This window comes from Astatotilapia calliptera, chromosome 12, assembly GCF_964374335.1.
Source record: "Astatotilapia calliptera chromosome 12, fAstCal68.1, whole genome shotgun sequence".
In the NCBI taxonomy this organism is placed as follows: Eukaryota; Metazoa; Chordata; class Actinopteri; order Cichliformes; family Cichlidae; genus Astatotilapia; species Astatotilapia calliptera.
Genome location: NC_137433.1, coordinates 29,101,948 through 29,119,744, shown reverse-complemented (window position 1 = coordinate 29,119,744; position 17,797 = coordinate 29,101,948). Strand labels below are relative to the sequence as shown.

At 40.5% G+C, this 17,797-nt stretch overlaps 1 protein-coding gene and 1 long non-coding RNA gene across 6 annotated transcripts in view; one reads left to right on the top strand and one right to left on the bottom strand.

Moving 5' to 3' along the window:
• The window catches only part of LOC113034381 (rho guanine nucleotide exchange factor 28-like), a 44,578-nt gene that overhangs the window by 7,458 nt on the left and 19,323 nt on the right, over nucleotides 1-17,797 (bottom strand). For 2 of the 5 annotated variants that reach the window (XM_026188890.2, XM_026188898.2), the window contains 26 exons: nucleotides 16,364-16,485; nucleotides 15,794-16,176; nucleotides 13,906-14,080; nucleotides 13,385-13,496; nucleotides 13,099-13,179; nucleotides 12,260-12,302; nucleotides 10,043-10,132; nucleotides 9,334-9,457; nucleotides 8,294-8,438; nucleotides 7,977-8,032; nucleotides 6,662-6,719; nucleotides 5,999-6,137; nucleotides 5,252-5,382; nucleotides 5,023-5,163; nucleotides 4,407-4,657; nucleotides 4,207-4,332; nucleotides 3,989-4,106; nucleotides 3,401-3,655; nucleotides 3,234-3,310; nucleotides 2,942-3,120; nucleotides 2,746-2,843; nucleotides 2,417-2,614; nucleotides 2,000-2,131; nucleotides 1,714-1,847; nucleotides 1,575-1,622; nucleotides 364-468 (listed from right to left, as the gene is read on the bottom strand). In XM_026188890.2, coding sequence (XP_026044675.2) covers nucleotides 364-468; nucleotides 1,575-1,622; nucleotides 1,714-1,847; nucleotides 2,000-2,131; nucleotides 2,417-2,614; nucleotides 2,746-2,843; nucleotides 2,942-3,120; nucleotides 3,234-3,310; nucleotides 3,401-3,655; nucleotides 3,989-4,106; nucleotides 4,207-4,332; nucleotides 4,407-4,657; nucleotides 5,023-5,163; nucleotides 5,252-5,382; nucleotides 5,999-6,137; nucleotides 6,662-6,719; nucleotides 7,977-8,032; nucleotides 8,294-8,438; nucleotides 9,334-9,457; nucleotides 10,043-10,132; nucleotides 12,260-12,302; nucleotides 13,099-13,179; nucleotides 13,385-13,496; nucleotides 13,906-14,080; nucleotides 15,794-16,176; nucleotides 16,364-16,485 — 3,521 coding nt within the window. The remainder of the gene's footprint in view (nucleotides 1-363; nucleotides 469-1,574; nucleotides 1,623-1,713; nucleotides 1,848-1,999; nucleotides 2,132-2,416; nucleotides 2,615-2,745; nucleotides 2,844-2,941; nucleotides 3,121-3,233; nucleotides 3,311-3,400; nucleotides 3,656-3,988; nucleotides 4,107-4,206; nucleotides 4,333-4,406; nucleotides 4,658-5,022; nucleotides 5,164-5,251; nucleotides 5,383-5,998; nucleotides 6,138-6,661; nucleotides 6,720-7,976; nucleotides 8,033-8,293; nucleotides 8,439-9,333; nucleotides 9,458-10,042; nucleotides 10,133-12,259; nucleotides 12,303-13,098; nucleotides 13,180-13,384; nucleotides 13,497-13,905; nucleotides 14,081-15,793; nucleotides 16,177-16,363; nucleotides 16,486-17,797) is intronic. The other 3 variants (XM_080308836.1, XM_080308835.1, XM_080308837.1) reach the window with 3 other exon arrangements.
• On the top strand, nucleotides 13,221-15,704 carry LOC145432194 (uncharacterized). Its single transcript, XR_013912471.1, has 2 exons — nucleotides 13,221-13,500; nucleotides 14,486-15,704. It is a non-coding gene; the product is annotated as an uncharacterized LOC145432194 (long non-coding RNA).

Sequence of the window (17,797 nt, the reverse complement as noted above, 5' to 3'; positions counted from 1 at the left end):
ATAACAGAATAGCTTTAGTGTAGTTGTTGTTTTAAACTTGAGTATGAACTTGCAGACTTGCAAAATGCAGCAAGATATTTTAAAAAACAGTTTTGTTGATTAAAAAACACTATATCGGATTCATATCGGTATCGGCAGATATCCAAATTTATGATATCGGTATCGGACATAAAAAAGTGGTATAGTGCCATCTCTAGTGCAAATTACTGACCTCTGTCATCATTTTAGGTGGGGGAACTTGCACAATCGGTGGCTGACTAAATACTTTTTTGCCCCACTGTAACTCTAAAATCTCAGCTTCCTCAAAACGTGTAAGGTTTTACATTGAGAAAATGCTTTCAGTGGGTATGATGTGACTGATACCAGGCTGCTTTGAAGGGAGGCGAGGGTTCGGAGCTGAGGTCCTTCTCCCTCCTGAAGAAGGAGCTGGTGGACTTCATAGCAGCTGTCCTGGAGGGTCACAGCTGCCTGCAAACATAAGGAGACAACTAATCACACTCCAGTTACTAAATGTAACATAAGCATCATCATACAGTCCTGATGAAAAGTTTAAGACCACTTAAAAAATGGCAAAAAAATCATATTTGCATGGTTGGATCTTAACAAGGTTCCAAGTAGCGCTTAAACATGCAAAAACAAGAGATGGGTGTGAGACAAAGCATTTTTATGAGCATGCGATTTATTAAAAAGAACGCTTAAACTCAAACAGGCTTTACAGCTTTACAGAGGTAGGACCACGCCTCTACCTCAGATGCCGTCTCACGGTTATGGGGCTGGAGTCGGCACCAGGAATGGGCTTAATTTCAAGGATTGTCCAGTGTCTTGATGGACAGCCAATTGGATCCTCCAGCTCAGTGCTGGTGAAATTTTTGGGGGGGTCTTCCACTTGACTTTTTTGTTCCATAACCCTCATTTAAAAAATTCCACATGACTGTCTTACTCCGTCCCACCTCAGTAGCAATGGACCCCGCTTTTGCAGTTCAATAACCCAACCACATTCAAAAAGGGAATCTTTTTTGCCTTTGCAAACAAACGTCACGACAGTGTGACTACCTGGCAGAATTTGGCCTTTAAAAGTCATGTGGTCCTAAAACTTTGATCAGCTGTAAAACAGCCTGTTTCAGTTTAAGCATCGTTTTCAATAAATTGCATGCTCGAAAAAGTGTTTTGTCTCACTCTCATTTCTTCTTGTTGCACGTTCAAGCTCAACTTGGAACCTTGTTAAGATTCAACCATGCAAAATATGAATTTCTGCAATTTTTCAAGTGGTGTTAAACTTTTGATCGGGACTATATTAAGGCTATTAAGGCTTTATTAGATGCACAGTCTTTGAAATCCCTTATCTATATCTATCTACAACCTTTTAAATACCTCTTTATTTTAGAGTCTGAAAATGTAAGTTATGGCAGATTACAAATTCACTATTTAGCAAAAGAAACCAGTAAAAGTTCCTAAGAGATTTATTTCTCACTGAGTTAACATGTAACAAGTATTTTAGCTGAACTGTTTTATTCTTATATCACATAAAACATATAGTCTTTCAATCAGTTAGGTAAAATATTTGTTCTTCTCACCTGTAGACTGTATAGAAGTTGGGTCAGGCTCTGGACACTCTCTGCCACCTACAGAAAACAATGGGTCAGTACAGTGAAACAGTAATGTATATTAATCCATCAACAAACACTGTTCATGGGGGGACTAAAGAGGTTGAACCTTCACCAGTGTCCCTTTGTTCTCTCCTTTTCTCAGCTCAACAGCGGAGTTCCACAACGAATTGTCCATCCCGGCTAATTCACTGTCAGATCCAAGAGAGGTGGAGCTCATGCTTAGCGTGCTCAGATAATCCGCTGTAGGGACAAGGGAAGGAGATGTGACAGCTTGCATATATGCAATGTGGTCAAGAAATTACAGTAGACATTACAGTAGACACTGACACATCAGCTGCAGTGTGACACATATCCCAGAAAATGTAATGCTGCAGTGTCTGCCAGTGACTCACGCTCAGACGGAGACTCCTGAATGCTGCTGCCGTGGCTGTTATAACTGCAGCACTCAGGGCCTCGGACAGGAGAGCTCTGACTCTGCACAGCGATGCCCTCACGAGCCTGGAGAATGGTGATCAGGTTTTCAGCTGGAGGAAAGGCAAATTTTGATCAAAACTTAATGTTTTGCAACACTTTTATTTCAATTTATTTGTTTATTCCTACATTAGCGTGCAATATATAGACTTTTTTATAATTTGCTAATTTATTCAAGTTTGTAATACTAATTAATATACTTGTTAAAACGAATATTTTCGTTATAAGAAATCAACTAAACTTATATTGCTACAGTAAAATATTATTTCCCAAGAACATTTCTTTATTTAGAATCCCCTCCAAAATCAAAAATTGCTGCCACACTCGACCTTTTATACCTTCTCTGAGTGCAGCTGTGAGCAGTGAAGAGGCCTGTCTTGGTGTCTCACTGTCGGTGTATGGTACTGATTCTACCAGCAGGTGGCGATGTGGTACAGGTTCTGGTGACTGGAGGGTTAATTCTGTAAGCTCAGCATAAAGCTGTAACTTCTCCTCCAGGCTGTTGCAGATTCGTTGGTCTTGACCCAACAGCGTTTCTACACAAAATGAACGAAAAGATTACGAGGAATGGGTCTTGTTATGCTTCATAACTGCACAAACTCTCTGTGATATGAACAAATAAACTCTAAAGTAATCTTCTGGTCTCAAACACACTTTCCTTTTTTACCTTGGAACTTGGTGATCTTCTGAATTCTCATTTCTGCAGCTTGCCTGGCTTCCTCGGTCTCAGCACTTCGCTCATCTTCCTCCTCTTCCTCAGGGCAGCTAGTAATTTGTGACAATCGTTAACACACATTAACCGGACCTACACATGGCGTCTAAGCTGCACAAACACCCTAGGTTTGACTTGTGCTTACATGTACCTCTCTACAGCTTGTCGAATGTGTCTCATCCATGCATTCCTCTCCTCTCTGCTGGTGGTATGAACTTCATACATCTCTGGCCCCGCTGAGGATGCAGAGATGAGAAACATCCCTCTCTCTTCATTGGCAACTTCTCTGACGATGAGCTTTTGTAGAGGGATTACTGGAGGCTTCTGGTCCTGTAGGTTGAACCAGATTGGTTAATAGACAGAGACACATGGACAGACAGTTTAATCTAGTTTCTTTGATTTAAAAGATTTCTTTTTTTTCAGGGGGAGGGGTTGATATTTACCACAGCAGCAAATATGAAGCGCTGATCTTTCTCTTGCAGGAAAACTAGAATGTCAGTGAGCAAAAGAGCCAACGTATCTGAAAAGAGAAGTGTGGACACAAATAGTTTGATTGTCTAAAACCTAAATAAACAACACATCATAGATCCCGATATGATTTCATATCCACCTTTCAGACGTCCTGTGGCTGTTTTCCAGTAGACCAGCCCTTTGTGCTGCAGATCCCTATGTTTGCTATGCAGGTCCTGTTTGCGAAACACCTTGCCATTCTTAAGCTTGGCAAAGCTTTTGTTCTCCAGCCGGGCCAGCACTTCCTGAAGCTCCTGAAACCTCTCATATTTATTTACAGTCAGGTCCACTGCTGCAACAACATCACGGATCTGAGCCAGGGCAGTTGACAGGTCAGAGTGTTCTATACTTCCCTCTACGAACAGAAACAATAGCCAGAGGTCATATGAATAATCCAATTTGGAAAACAGCTTTTCAATAATGCAGCTTTTTGTTACGATCTCTTAACTGATAACAGACAAATAAGCAGCATTAAAATGTATTAAAAAAGATTTCCGTTTTAGGTCTTTAAATCAATAATTTTTTAAGAAGTGGTTTAAAATGCTAAACTTTTAGGCCAACATTTTGTTATGCAATCACTAAAACTTCCTCTTGCTTTTCATTTGTTCTTCTCCTTTCAACAAATATGCAACAGACTTAACATTTGCATATCTGCAGTTTTGCACAAGTCACAGTAGAGTAGACCCACCCTTGGTATAATGTAATATCCTCTCCAGCAGCACTGGGTACTTGGTGATGCGCTGAGTTACAAGCAGGATAAATTCTGGGACCTCTCTTCGTCTGACCAGCGAGTTATTGCTCTGTTGCTGTGAGAGACAAAGAATTTTAGCTGCTCAAAATATTTAACTGTAATATAACTAATTGAAAAAAAAAAAAAAAACAGTGGATCTGGATTCAGGGGCTTACCCTGACAAAGTTTTGAAGTTTCTTGTTCTGTTGCTGTAGCTCTTTGAAGACGTTGACAGCTTCGATGTGGTGACTGCAGAACTCTCCATACAAGTTTTTCATCTTCTCAGCATTTTCATCTGAGAACTGAGAGAGACTAGATGCTGAGCACAGACGTCCATCTGAGTATATTTATTTTACATAACTAAATATCAACTAACCTGCTGAAGCAGTATATCTCCAATCCTGTGGATGATGTAATTTTGGGAGTTCTCTGTTTGGGTTTCAGCCTGTCTGCGTTCCTGCAGAGCTCTGAAGAGGTTCCTGTGGAAGACCAGCAGGGGATCCAAACAGGGGAAAATCCGGGCCACACAGTCCCAATCCAGCTGCAGCTCCTCCAGCATGCCTCTCCTGAACACCTCCGACATGACCGTTAGGGTCTGGATATGGTGCAGCTCGGTCTGCATCAGCTCTGAAAGAGAACAGCCAAACTGGGTAAGGGATACTGAAATATCTGGCAGGGTTTATGTTTCAAACTGTAGATGCAATGTTTAGTTTGGCAAAGGTTTCTCACAGGCTGAAAATAAACCATCTGCGCTTCACAGGATTTTGATATGTTAACACACAAAGGTTGACAACACTGGTGGTACAAGTAATAATGAAACACATTTCTTTGGAAACTGCAAAAAAGTTAGCTTTTCACTCAGCCCACAGAATCCAACATAATCAGCTATATGATTACAGATGCTGGTTGTACAGTATACAGTGCTTTTATATAAAATATTAAAACAGTATTGTTAATTTATTGTTAATTCCAGGCCGGCTGGATTTTCTCACCATAAATAACATCCTGGCGTTTGATTGTGTGTCTGTCGTGTTGCCTACAAAATTCGGCAGTGACTGCAAGACTCCATGACTCTGCTTCAAGTCCCAGCAGGTCAGCGGACAGGTCGCCCAGTAAAGGAGCATCAACAGTATCTACATGAATGAAAGTGATGAATAGCGTCTTATTTCTGGATCACTATTACAACTGATGCATGTACCAAGCCTCTCTGTTCTTCCTCACCTTGTGTGGTGATTGGCAGGTCGATGGCTGGGGGAGTCGTTGTGACTGGTGTCCCGTCATCAGACAGTGAGCTAATAGTGCAAGTTGGAGCAGCACACTCAGAGTCCGCACCTGCTGAGTCGCTCAGCCGTCTGAGGGAAAGAGAGCCAGGTCAGAAGAGCCTGTGTGGAAATCTAGGTTTCATTTATTTTTAGGCATACTAAAATAGAGTCTGCTTTTTGGAAGTCTCAATTGTGTCCATCCATCCGCTTCCGTTTATCCTTTTCAGGGTCGCGGGGGGCACTGGAGCCTATCCCAGCTGTCGTAGGGCACAGAAGAATACATTTTTTTTAATTTCCAAATGTTTTTTCTACTCCTGGATCTGTGTGACATCAACATGAGGGAGTATCCCCAATGTGGTCATCTCAGATAGACAGCTCTGACTGGGAGTACAGAAACCCCATCAACCTGTTGTTCAGACCTGTTTGTCAGGGCCAGCCAATCAGAAGAAAACTGGCTTAAAGGGAGGGGAAGCTACGATGGCTTGTTTCATACAGTGGATGAACTATGGACGAACCTATAAATCATGGAAAACATCTCTAAAAGAATATGAGAGTAAAAACATGGAGCTGGAAATAAGCATAATAGGTCACATTTAAAAGTAAACAAATTGAATTAAAAGACAAAATGAATGCAGTTCATTCATTCTTAATGCTTTTTTCATACCGGTGGTAATATTTTTCTTTTCCCAGATCATAACCAGCCTACCTGCTGTCTGCAGAGATAGAGAGGCTTTTAGTAAGCGGTGCGACTGTTTCTCTTTTTTCTCTGTTCATTGTTGGAAGCGAAGAGGACGGGCAGGAAGAAGAAGAGAAAATGGAGGATGGTGGGTTTTCTTTGACAGGGTCTAAAAAGGAAGATCAAAAGGAGGAGAAATACGTCATACACTGGAAGCTTTCCCACTCTAAAAATAAATATTGCGTGTTTGTTTAGTATTCAGATGTTTTGTTTATATCTATGTAGTCACTGCTATAAAATTTACAGGATCATTAAACTGTTATAATCTTTCACTGTTTAACTGCAGTTTGATTACAGTTGTGACAATACATTGCAGATGTTGACACCTCTGTCTAATACCAAGCACTCAAAGAAGACAGAAAGCTTAAACTGAAGAAATAAAATGATCATGTTAGTGCAAATAGAGCACTCAACCCGTGTTCTCATGCACACGTAAACACAATCCAGACCAGATCCCCCACTGAGGTAGATTAAAATTTAACTTTTTCTTTTTTTTAAACAGGAAAGAAAAACAACAGAAGAGGAATGACGAGGGGTGAAGAGCAATGGCTTACTTATCTACTACAGGACAAGGGAGGACAGGTGAAAACTAAATGAATCAAAGACAAAGGGAGGAGCAGTGGGGGCACTCACTCTGCGGGAGAGAAAAGGCCTTGTTCTTCATCAGCAATGCATTCCTGTCTTGCAGTTTCTGGAAAGATATAATCATATCGCCACCAAAAGTTGTAAATCTGAGTGTTTTTGCTTTGAATAACAGGAGGATGTGGTTGTAATCACAACAAATTTAGTCAAAACTGGAATCAGTTAAAGAGAAACATGCTGGGAGATATTGTACTTATGCATGACTAATTTGTGATATCAACACATTCCCGGAGTTCCTTTGTCACCATGTCCAGGAATTTACTCTTCCTGTGGAAAAAAGTACCCACTTTCACTCTGCTCGTCTTTACTAAAGTAACTGACTACTTTTTCTTTGTTTTCCTTCTTTTCTTGCATTTTGCCCTCTTTAGACAACAAAAACAGGGGTGATAAGAGACACAGGAAAACACAAAGGGAATGATTAAAACTAGATAACTAGCTACAACACAGTAACAGACTGAGTGACAGATTTCTGGTTTAGCTAGCATGTACTTAAATGCAATCTGTGGATTTTGGGTCCAAATAGTGCTACACAACAATGTTTTTAGGAGTGTTTGTGTGCACATGTGGGCAGTGGTTTGACACCATTCTGCTAGCTGACATTGAACACAGATGTAAATAATGAACGCAAAACAACCAGTATAAACACGTGTTTTACATACCAAACGTGTTTGCTAGATGTAAAAGTAAATGAATGTGTTGTTTAATGCATAGGGCATAAAATCTCTTTCTACAGCATTGTGGTCTGTTCAGGTAATAAAGGATCACTACAGTGATGGATAGTTTACAAGTTAACATCTGCAGCAGAAGAAAAGCTGTACTTACAATCCAGAGTGTAGGTCAAGCTTTAGTAATGTCAGAGCCTACAGTTTCCATAACACCATCTATAACATAACAAACCTTTTCGTTCTCATCTATTTATACAGGCTGACTAGTGCTAACTGAAAGTGCCTGACCTATTTTTGTAAAACTGACCTCATCCCTGGCTGACTGTGTAAGCCATACAGAAACGGACAAAGACTTTGTCCCCAAGAAGTCAGCTGACAAATGAAAACATGCGACATTTAAAAAAAAAAAAAAGAGGTAGGACTTTATATTCTGCCAAATATAAAATAACAACATTGTTTAACTATGTTAAAACAGCACATCAAACATGAAGCAGTCTGTCACCAGCAGCTGTTTCTTTTTCTTTTTTTTACATTTGTGAAGCTCTCTGGCTTGACTTTTTTCTTTTGTAAAACTATTTTTAAATCAATAATCTTGCTTATTTGCTCTGAGCGCAAACGAGGTGCATTGTGTTAATGATTACCTTTGCACAGGCTGCAACAGACTCCCGACAGTTCTTATGAACATTCAGTAAACAGTCTGCAGACAAGCACATATAAAATGTCAGTTAATTCCATGAACTGAGTTATTACAACATATGTGAATCCAGTATCCAGATGGCAGACAAACTGTTGTTTGTCACTAGAAATGTTGACTTTATGAAAGAAAAAAAAAAAGACTTCATGTCTTATACTGAACAAAACATCACAGCAGCACGTGCAAAGAGATTTAAACAAATCCAAAACAGTTCAGCCACCACAGGACATAAAACAACATCAGCACTGACAGTGTAATACTTACTGGAGCACTGCAACAGCTCCTTCCCAGAAACAGACTTATCACAGGCCACACAAAGAGCAGGACCAGATGGAGACACAGGAACAAACTGATGACCATTAGGAGTGACTGACTTCTCCTTTCCCTCCTTCACCTCTTTACCCTTCACCTGAGAGGCAAATGATAGATATTTTTTAAATGTGCTCATTCAGCTGACAGTTATTGCAGATAATGCCATAATAACATGCAAAGCAGGAGAGTAGAAATAATATGACTCATTGCAGCAGGCAAAAAAGAGGCTTAAAGCGGCCATCTTCTTGCTGAAAAACACCTGTTAAAGTGAAGTTAGTTGAGATAAAGGGGCCTCTGAGTGAGCCTTTTTGTTTACTTTGTTAAGGTCCATTGGGACTGCTGCTGTTATGGTGCTTTATCATTAGGGGGCACTGGGATGGAGGGGAGGGGGGTGTCCTCAGTGTATGCTGCGATAGAAGAATGTTTATTATCTTTTGAAACTTTGCAAGGAGAAAATGTGTTTGTTTTCTGAGTCTTCATGTGCATTGTGTTTCCGTAAATATAGGGAAACACTGTCGTTAAAAACATGCACATCCTTAAAGACACGCACATATGTTCACAAGATTAGGAGTGCAGCACAGAATGTGTTTTGGTTCCCCATGCTGTGTGTGTGTGGAGCGGGGGTCTACATGTTATGTAAGAGAATATTTTCACTGTGTCTTGTTGCTAAGACCTGAAGAGAGAGAGAATTTTCTGCTTCACCAAATAAAGACTTGTGCTCAGACAATGGCCCCCCCAGCACAAGAATTCCGACCTGGCATGACTGAGATGTGGTAAACTTTTACTGCACTGCTTTTAGAAGCCTTTAAGCCGTGTGTGTGTGTGTGTGTGTGTGTGTGTGTGTGTGTGTGTGTGTGTGTGTGTGTGTGTGTGTGTGTGTGTGTGTGTTTTTTTTTTAATCGTAACCTTTAACTGTAGGCATTTTTAATGACATTTGAGTAGATCTGAAATCACAGCCAGCATGAATTAGAAAGTCCACTGCACTGTCTCACCTTAGTCTTGCTGCGAGTGCTCGACATCCTGCTCTTGAGGAAGCTGAAGGTCCGGCTGACTTTGTACTTCTCTGACTCGACCTTAGATGGGATTATGTATTTATCCCAGTCCTCATCCTCGATCCTGTTTTAGTGTAAATGCTTTAGTCAGAGGTCATTACAACTCCTCACTGCAGTACTACCATCCAACATGCACACACTAACAAAAAGACATCATAATTTTAGTAGTTTAATAGACTAAAGAGAGCATAATAAGGTACACTGGTATCATGCCGGAATGAAAGAATGTCCAGACAGTCTTCCAGGACCCCTAGTCTACGGATTATTACTCTTCACAACATGCTCGGCATGCTTGGAAGTCACTATGGACTCTAGTGCATGCTATTTATAGTATGACCTTGCCAAAATGCAATTAATACGTGTCATCTATTTTCAGCGAGTTATGCTAGTTACATTGGGCATTCTAGGTGAAAGGCAACAATGACAGAACGTAAAAACAAACAACCATGCATTATCACATCAAACCTACAGCAGCCACCCGTCATAAGAAGTGTTAATATAATCTGCTTCTGCAGATTCCTACATCATCAGATGCAGCTGGGAAAAAACCTACATGGTTAATGGATGAGCTTGGGAACGGTCGCACAGCGGGGTTAAAATGACTTAAGCCACACATGCACATGTGAGGCCATTTAGGTGAATAACATACTCTTTGAGGAACTCTGTGAGGGTGAGGTGTTCGAGTGGTGCGCTGCTCTCCTCCTCTGCTGACTGGGCCCGCTTACGGAAACCCAAAACCCTGCATGGATATAAAGCACCTCAGGCCAAGTTGTTGTGTCTCTTCTCATCAGGTAACTCAAAATGCCAATAATATTCTAAAGTCTACAAGTCATTCCTAGAACAGTGTGGGAATGGAAAATTAAGATAATTACAGGTTTTGCAATGAAGAGTTACACTGGTGTTTGTATTATCTGCTATTTTTAGTTGAACATTTAAATATTAACCAGCGCTTTTTGGGCAGTGGTAGTTAAATCAGATGGATTCTGATATCGTAAAGGACAAAAACAGTTGGTGAGTCTAATCAGGTTGGTGTGGTTATATAAATGTAATTTATCCTAATACAATAATCTAACGGTGTAATATAATTTGATTGCCTAATATGATCTTCTACAGTGTTTCCTCTGTTAGCAATGGTTGTTAGAAAACAAAATATATTAGCATATGATGAATTTATGAGGCAATGAGATGAAATCGATGATAAAATGGATATGGATAGAAGCATTTCTTAAATGAAATCAAAACAAGCAATGTTACTACAGTGGTCCCCAACCTTTTTTCTGCCCTGTCAGATGGACACAAGAGCCCCTCATCAGCACCACGTATAAATGTGTTCATTTGACCTCAGTTTAACCTGGACCAGGACTACTTTTAGCTTATCAATTACCCTAACCCCATTCAGCTTCCATTCAGGCATACATAAGCCAGGGACATTTTCTATCACATGGGATCACGAGGACTAGTAGGCTAGATTAGCAAACTATCTCAACCATTTTTCCATAACTACCGGCGTACCATTTCAACTATTTACTTTAAATAGCAGCTACTTCATTTAACTGCTATCCATTATGTTTAGTGACCAGTTTCAAATGTTTATTCATTGTGTTTATTTATCCAAGAGCCTATCTTATAATCTCAGCTATTTATTTAAACTGTTAGCAAACAATTTATATAGCTGACAACACTTTTAGCTAATAATTTTCAACCCTTTATTCATAATTTTAGCTCACTTTTTCATCTGCTTTCTAGTTATGTTTAGATATCATTTTGAGCTTTTTAGCTACTGATTTAAACTGTAACAGCCATATTTTCAGCTACCTGTTTTAAAATCAAGCTACAGTCATGTCAAAAAGAAGGTTTCCAAACAAGTCTATGCAGAATACTGAGTGCGAGTACATCCTTGCAAGAATTTGAAGTGAAAAAGTCCAGTTAATTTTTTTCCCAAACTCCTTAGACTATATCCTTAATACTTCCATAGAAATTAAGAAGAAGCAGCAGCCATGTGCAGCTACTTATGATCAAATAGCGCAGGACCTGGTTGGACTGATCAAAAGTCAAAGTCAAAGTCCAGACTTCAACCCCAAAGAAATGCTGAAGTGGAACCTTAAGAAAACTGTGCATAAACAAATAACTGCAAACTTCAATAGGTCAAGATTCCTCTGCAACAATGCGAAAAACTGCTAAAGTCATAGAGAAAATTATCACTTCAAGTTACTGCTGCTAAAGAATGCACATGGGATGTACTCCGTTTTCCAGAAGACTGCATAGTCTTTTTCACATGACTGTACTTTAACCACTTTTCACTTCTTGTTGAGATAAATGATTAAAATCTATTTTAATCAGTTCTGCATGTATTTTGGCTCTGCATGCTGTTTAGCTTTGATTAGCTACCCCGGGAAGCACTTGTACACAATGGTTGGGAATCCCTGCGTTACAGAGCAGGAATGTTAAGCAAATGTTAATTCATAGTAACTGTTAAAATCTCTATCCAAGATAAATACTACAGTATGTGCATGCTTCCCTTTCAACATCACTGATGTGGCCTAGAATTTTGCAAAATGTTTGTGAGGTCTGACATACAAGAAAGCCCCGAGTTTTACTGTTTGCTCAGGGTTATTTTGAGGTTGTAATCAGAGAATATGCTGGCCCCAGCCTCACAACAGGAAGCATGTCACATCCTGTGCACTTAGACACCAACCACAGGTTTAAATCTAGGAAAACACATACACACACACACACAGACCCCCATGTAAACCAATCACTAATCACTGGTCAGCACTGTTGCCTAAAAAGGGAGGAACCTCTGAGCAGGACCCTACACAGTTGAGTGGTTCTTGCCTGAGCTCATGAAATGACACACTGGCTTTACCTCTTTTCTCTGGGCGTCTCAGTCAAGTTGAATGTTCTCTGCTCTGTAATCGACAACAAGGACAAGCATATCAGTATGCCAGACATAGATGTCAATACGGTGCATAGATCCAAAGTGAATCAGCAGAGAGGGTTAAAAAAATCTTCCCCATTTAAAATTGAGTCAGAAACTAATATAGAGATCATGGAAAGAGTCTGGAGCCAGCAAACCCCTACAGAGAAAGAACAAACACAGCAGCAAGTCTTGCCTCGAAAAACAAGATGATAGCAACGATGGAAAAAGGAAAAAAAACAAAGAGGAGAAACGCAACATGTACCCAAATGGAAGAATAACAAAAGCTTCAGGACAGGAACAATTCTGCTATTAGATGATCTAAAGGAGATCTTCATTCTTCCAATGCCCCAGTCCTCTTTTGCTCAGTCATTTTTTATATAAGGCAGGAGAACTACTATTTTATTACAAAAAAAAATCTTAATTAGTTTTAGAGAAAACTGTGCATGTAAGTGTACCAAAAATTAAATCCCACAGAAGATGCAGAGCTGCACAATTTATGCAACAATGACAAACGTGTTTTTTGTTTGTGTGAAAATATCTGGAAAAATCCTTTTACAACACAAAGTGTAGTAAAATGATTTTGCTTCTCACGAGTTCCTATTGCAGATTTTTCAGCTTTGCATAAATATACTTTTTACAGTGTGTCATAAAAAAGTTTATAGATACCAGATATGAATTTTAATTGTGCAGCCCTGCCCCATGGTTCACCAGAACGAGACTGAAATGCTTTTTTCCGACCAGCCCGTAGTATTCAAGCTGTTGCTCGACATCTTTCTTGTACTTACTAACTTGGTTGAGACGAGATAGGGATTTAGAAAGAGATAAAGCCTGAAGTAGAGAACGACCGCTGCTGTTGAATGCTCCATCTACACAGGATAAAGCATGACCTTTACTTACAAACACCCTCACAAGCAGATCTATTCTGAAGCAAAGCTGACACAGATATACTTCATGGAGCTTCAGCTGATTTCTGACACCTGTCTGGTCTTCCCACTGTTGAACATGTGGCACATTTGTCCATTCAGCTGCCTCTTGGGAACTATCGGGGCAAAGGGGGCAAAGTTCACTCACCTTCTTCCAAATCAGTGATTGTTGCATCGCGGTTTAGCAGTGGCCGTGACGGCTTTGCTTTAGGGGAGGAGTAGGAGTAGGAGCGAAGACGGACCTCAGCCTCCTCTGGGCTCTAGGTGAGAAAACAAATCACAACAGTAATTAGAAGTTCACAGATTCAATCCTGTGAACAGCAAAATCAGAGTGCATCAGAAACCTGCAGGACAAACAGACCAATAGACTCTGCCCTTTTGTCCATGTTATTGAGCTGTTTATAGTCTGGGCTTATTTACTAAAGATTGTAAGGTAAAGCTGTCTCTTTTGTAAAGCTTAGCATACACTGTATGACATGGGTTTTTCATTTTTTCCTACTGAAAAATTGATGATTAATTAAAAAAAAAGAGAAGACAATCAAGGAAAATATTCAAATGGAACAAAAACTGTGTCGAGGATATTATGGTGACTTAATAAGACACATTTTTAATTCATAGTTTATACAAGCTTATGATAATGTTTTGTGAACCAGAAGGGAAGGGGTATACCTTGGTTGATTTGTGCGTGATGTCGGATTGCGCACGACTGAAATCTGGAGAAGCGTCAAAAGATTCTCTCTCTTCTCCTGAGCTAGAGCGCAGAGTGGACTGTTGCCTTATAGATGAGGATGGGTAGGAATGTCCCAGTATGTCCTCCTCTCCACTGTCACACTCTAGACTAGGGCTGTGCACAATCATACACACACACGGATTTAAACACACAGGTGTCTAGGTTAAGGTCCTGTCATTCGCTAAAAGTGACTGACTGTTAATACTTTACTCCACATTATGTTAAGAACAAAATAAAACTGGCTATAAAGATTTACTTAAAAATCCTACTGACATCACACATTCACATTTGCAGAATATAGTTGGAGACAAACTGTATTCCGACACCTATCATAAACCAGAAAAATGTGCAGAACCATAACAACACCTATTCTCATTGAAATACTAATAATAAAGTGTGCAAGGACCATAACATCACCAGCTGCTCAGAAGCTCAAGTAGGAAGGGCAAGTTTTAATTCTAAACTGCAGCATTCCACAAAATAACACACTGGATCCTGATGAGCTGTAATATTTTGCAGATGGACCTCATGACCTGAGAATCAGCCCATCAACCATGGATTTTCTACCACTTATCCAGGGATGGGTTGCAGGGCAGCGGCTTAAGCAGTGAAGCCCAGCGCTCCCTTTCCCCAACCATCTCCTACAGCTCTCATCCACAGAAACCCAAGGAGTGTTCCCAGGCCAGCCAAGAGACATAATCTCTGCAGCGTGTCCTGAGTCTACCTTGGGGCTTCATTTCAGTACGACATGCCTGGAACACCTCATCCTAATCAGACGTGGAGGACTAGTGGTTCTACTCTGATTCCCTGCCAAATGACTGAACTTCTCACCCTATCTCTAAGGCTCGAGCCACTCTTCACAAAAAAATCATTACAGACACAAGAAAACCTGTATCTGGATTCTCATTCTTCCATTCCAAGAGACCTTCAATTCCCACCTCCAGCATTCCGAGGGAAGTGGGGATATTGAGTCTGAATGAAGGAGTCCTTTACTTTTATGGCGCTGCTGTTTATGGCATCCGCAGACTTAGTTAGCTTGTGGGATGCCGGAGGCAGCTGACAGGTAGGTGGCAGTAGGTGAAGAAAAATTTGGGTGCGGGAGGAGTCCATTATGTTCAAATCAAACATTGATGTTGACAGTTCTTTTGCCAGACTCTGCATTGCTAAGAAAAATGAAGCAATGTTCAGCAACTTCAGCATGCTTCCTGCCGCTTTCCACACCTTCACTTAAAACAATGCAGGGGAAAAAAATTATCTTGCTGAAATTCCAAGCAAACTGGAGTCTGCTGTCTTTGTATGGATTAAATGGAAGACTGCTTATCATCCAAGTCAACAAAACCCCACAACACACTTCACAACACACAGTCTGTTTGACCTGCTCCCCTCAGGCAGGAGGCTCCGGTCCATTCGCACCAGAACCTCTCGCCATAAGAACAGTTTCTTCCCCTCTGCTGTTGGACACATGAACAATAACCGTATGACTGTTCCCACCACTAACACATGACCCTACGCTGTGTTCACTGCATCATTCCATGTTTGGCACTGATCACCACCTGCACTCATGTATATATCGATCTACTTAGCACTTTTAATTCTTATTCTTATCTTTATTTTCATGTCTATTTTAGCGTAATTTATGACAGTATGTCTGCACTGAAGCACTGCAGCAATTTCCTAATGTTGTAAACCTGCTCAACATTTGGCAATAAAACCCTTTCTGATTCTGATTCTGATCTGATTCTGAAGTGGGTCGGAGTGATCTTTAACATAATCTCAATAGAAGAAATAGTCTAAACCTTTTCAAGAATAACTGCAATTGTGTCCTACCTCAGGCCTCGGCTTGCCTCTGTGAAGCTGCATCCTCTACGACTCAAAGAAGGAGAGCGTGGCAAGCCTGTCTGCGGCTGACGCTTGTGTGCTTCCTCAAACAAACGGAGGGCGGAAGCCAGGGGCGAGGAAGGAAAAGATGGGGAGGAAGCGAAAGGACAGGGGGGGGAGACAAGAGGGGACTGCTCTCTGTGGTTCTCCAGGCCAGAACCTTGGATTCCCCTCAGCCTGTTGTGGGGTGACGATAGGCACCGGCTCTGGGAGCAGTTCCCTGAATTAGGGGGAGTCACAGAGAACGAATCCCAGCTGGAGCTGTCAGCATGAGATGCAGGGCTGACCTCCTCTTCCCCTGGAGAGCGGTATTTAATGTCAGCATCGTCCACCTGGAAAAGAAAAGTGAGAATGCAATGAGACCCCAAACTGTTCCACCAGATGATTTGCAGCTCATCCAGTGAAACGATTCACATCTTATGAGCAAAGTCTGTTGTTCATGCGCTGTTCTAAATTATATCCCTGTCGTAAACTGCATTTTACCTAATGACACTGTATAGAAAAACTTGAGCAACTCACCTGATCCACCAGCATGGCGTTGGCATACACTTGGTCTTTGCCGTGTATCATCGCTGACAGTCTGGCAGCTGCAGCCAGTGTTGGAGACGAGGCCTGGCTCTCCCTTATGGACTGGCTTTTCTCTACAGAGAGAGAAGAATGCACAGAGAGCCGGGATTTTTCAATATTACATTTAGTTTCCACAGCAACACCAAATAACTTCTCACAAACACGGGAAGTGACATAGACATCCTGGGCAGTTGCTTGTCATTGTTCAGGACTAAGAGTCTCTATATGCGTTTGTGTGTGTATGAGTGTGTGCATGTAAGTGTGTGTGCATGTGTGTGCCTCTATCTGAATGGCTCTTTGCACACACGCGTGAAAGGGCGTGCACGGAGTCGAGAGTACACATCTGTAGGCTTGTTTCTTCTCCACCCTGCCTTCGATGCAGTGGGTGAGTGGAAATAACTCCTGGTGAGCACACAGTAGCATTGAGAGGAATCCTTTCAACACAGAAGAGCCACTGTGAGCAGCAGCCTGGTTTTACTGTTAAACGGGGAAAAACACTCCTGCTCTCAAAACACGCAAAGCTCCCTCTGGGATGTTGCTCTGTATAAAGCACACACACTCTCCACAACTCAGTTTCTTATGAAGTATTTCAGGTTTGAAAATAACCGATTCACATAAACAAAGAAGGTAAAAGTTACCAGTAATACTACACATAACAATAAACCTTTGGTAAGACACTAATGGGCATATTATCTTTTAAGAAAGTTTAAATGCTCTATACAAACTAGTTCTTTACTAATAACAACAACAATAAAATAGTCATTATTTATAGAGTACTATTAAAATGCAACTTAAAATGATACTGGCAGCAAAATAAACACATAGGTCATAAAATCATAATTTTTTACACACAAAAAAAATGTATATAAAATGGTTAGCATCAGATAAAAATGCTCAAAAGCTATAAAACAGCTAGAAATCAGGTGAGACTGAATAGTCAGCTGCTGCTTTTAATGTGAAAAATAACCACAGTAACAATTATTTTCAAACTTACTTGCGAATTCTGACTGCTCATAAAAAATCTCTATTAAACACTAACCAGGTACACTGACTTTACTTTTTTTAATATAGTTTTTTTTACTGCTACTAGATAACCATCAGCAAAATGTTTCTGCCAGTGTTAGGTAATATTACTTTTAAAAGTAAAATGCTTAACAAGCTACAAGATTATTGTTTTACTTTCTGTTAACTTCCTCAAAGTGAAGGTTTCTCTTTTCTATGCCATCTCGCTAGGTGAACTACACATGTGCACAAGTAGCAGGAACAGGACAAAAAGAGCACAAATGTTTCAGCGATTGCCTTTTTTGATTTCAAAGCATCAAAGTGAAAATGGGACGTACAGTAAAATGATTGGTTAATCGCCAAAGTAAGTCAATTTATGATTAC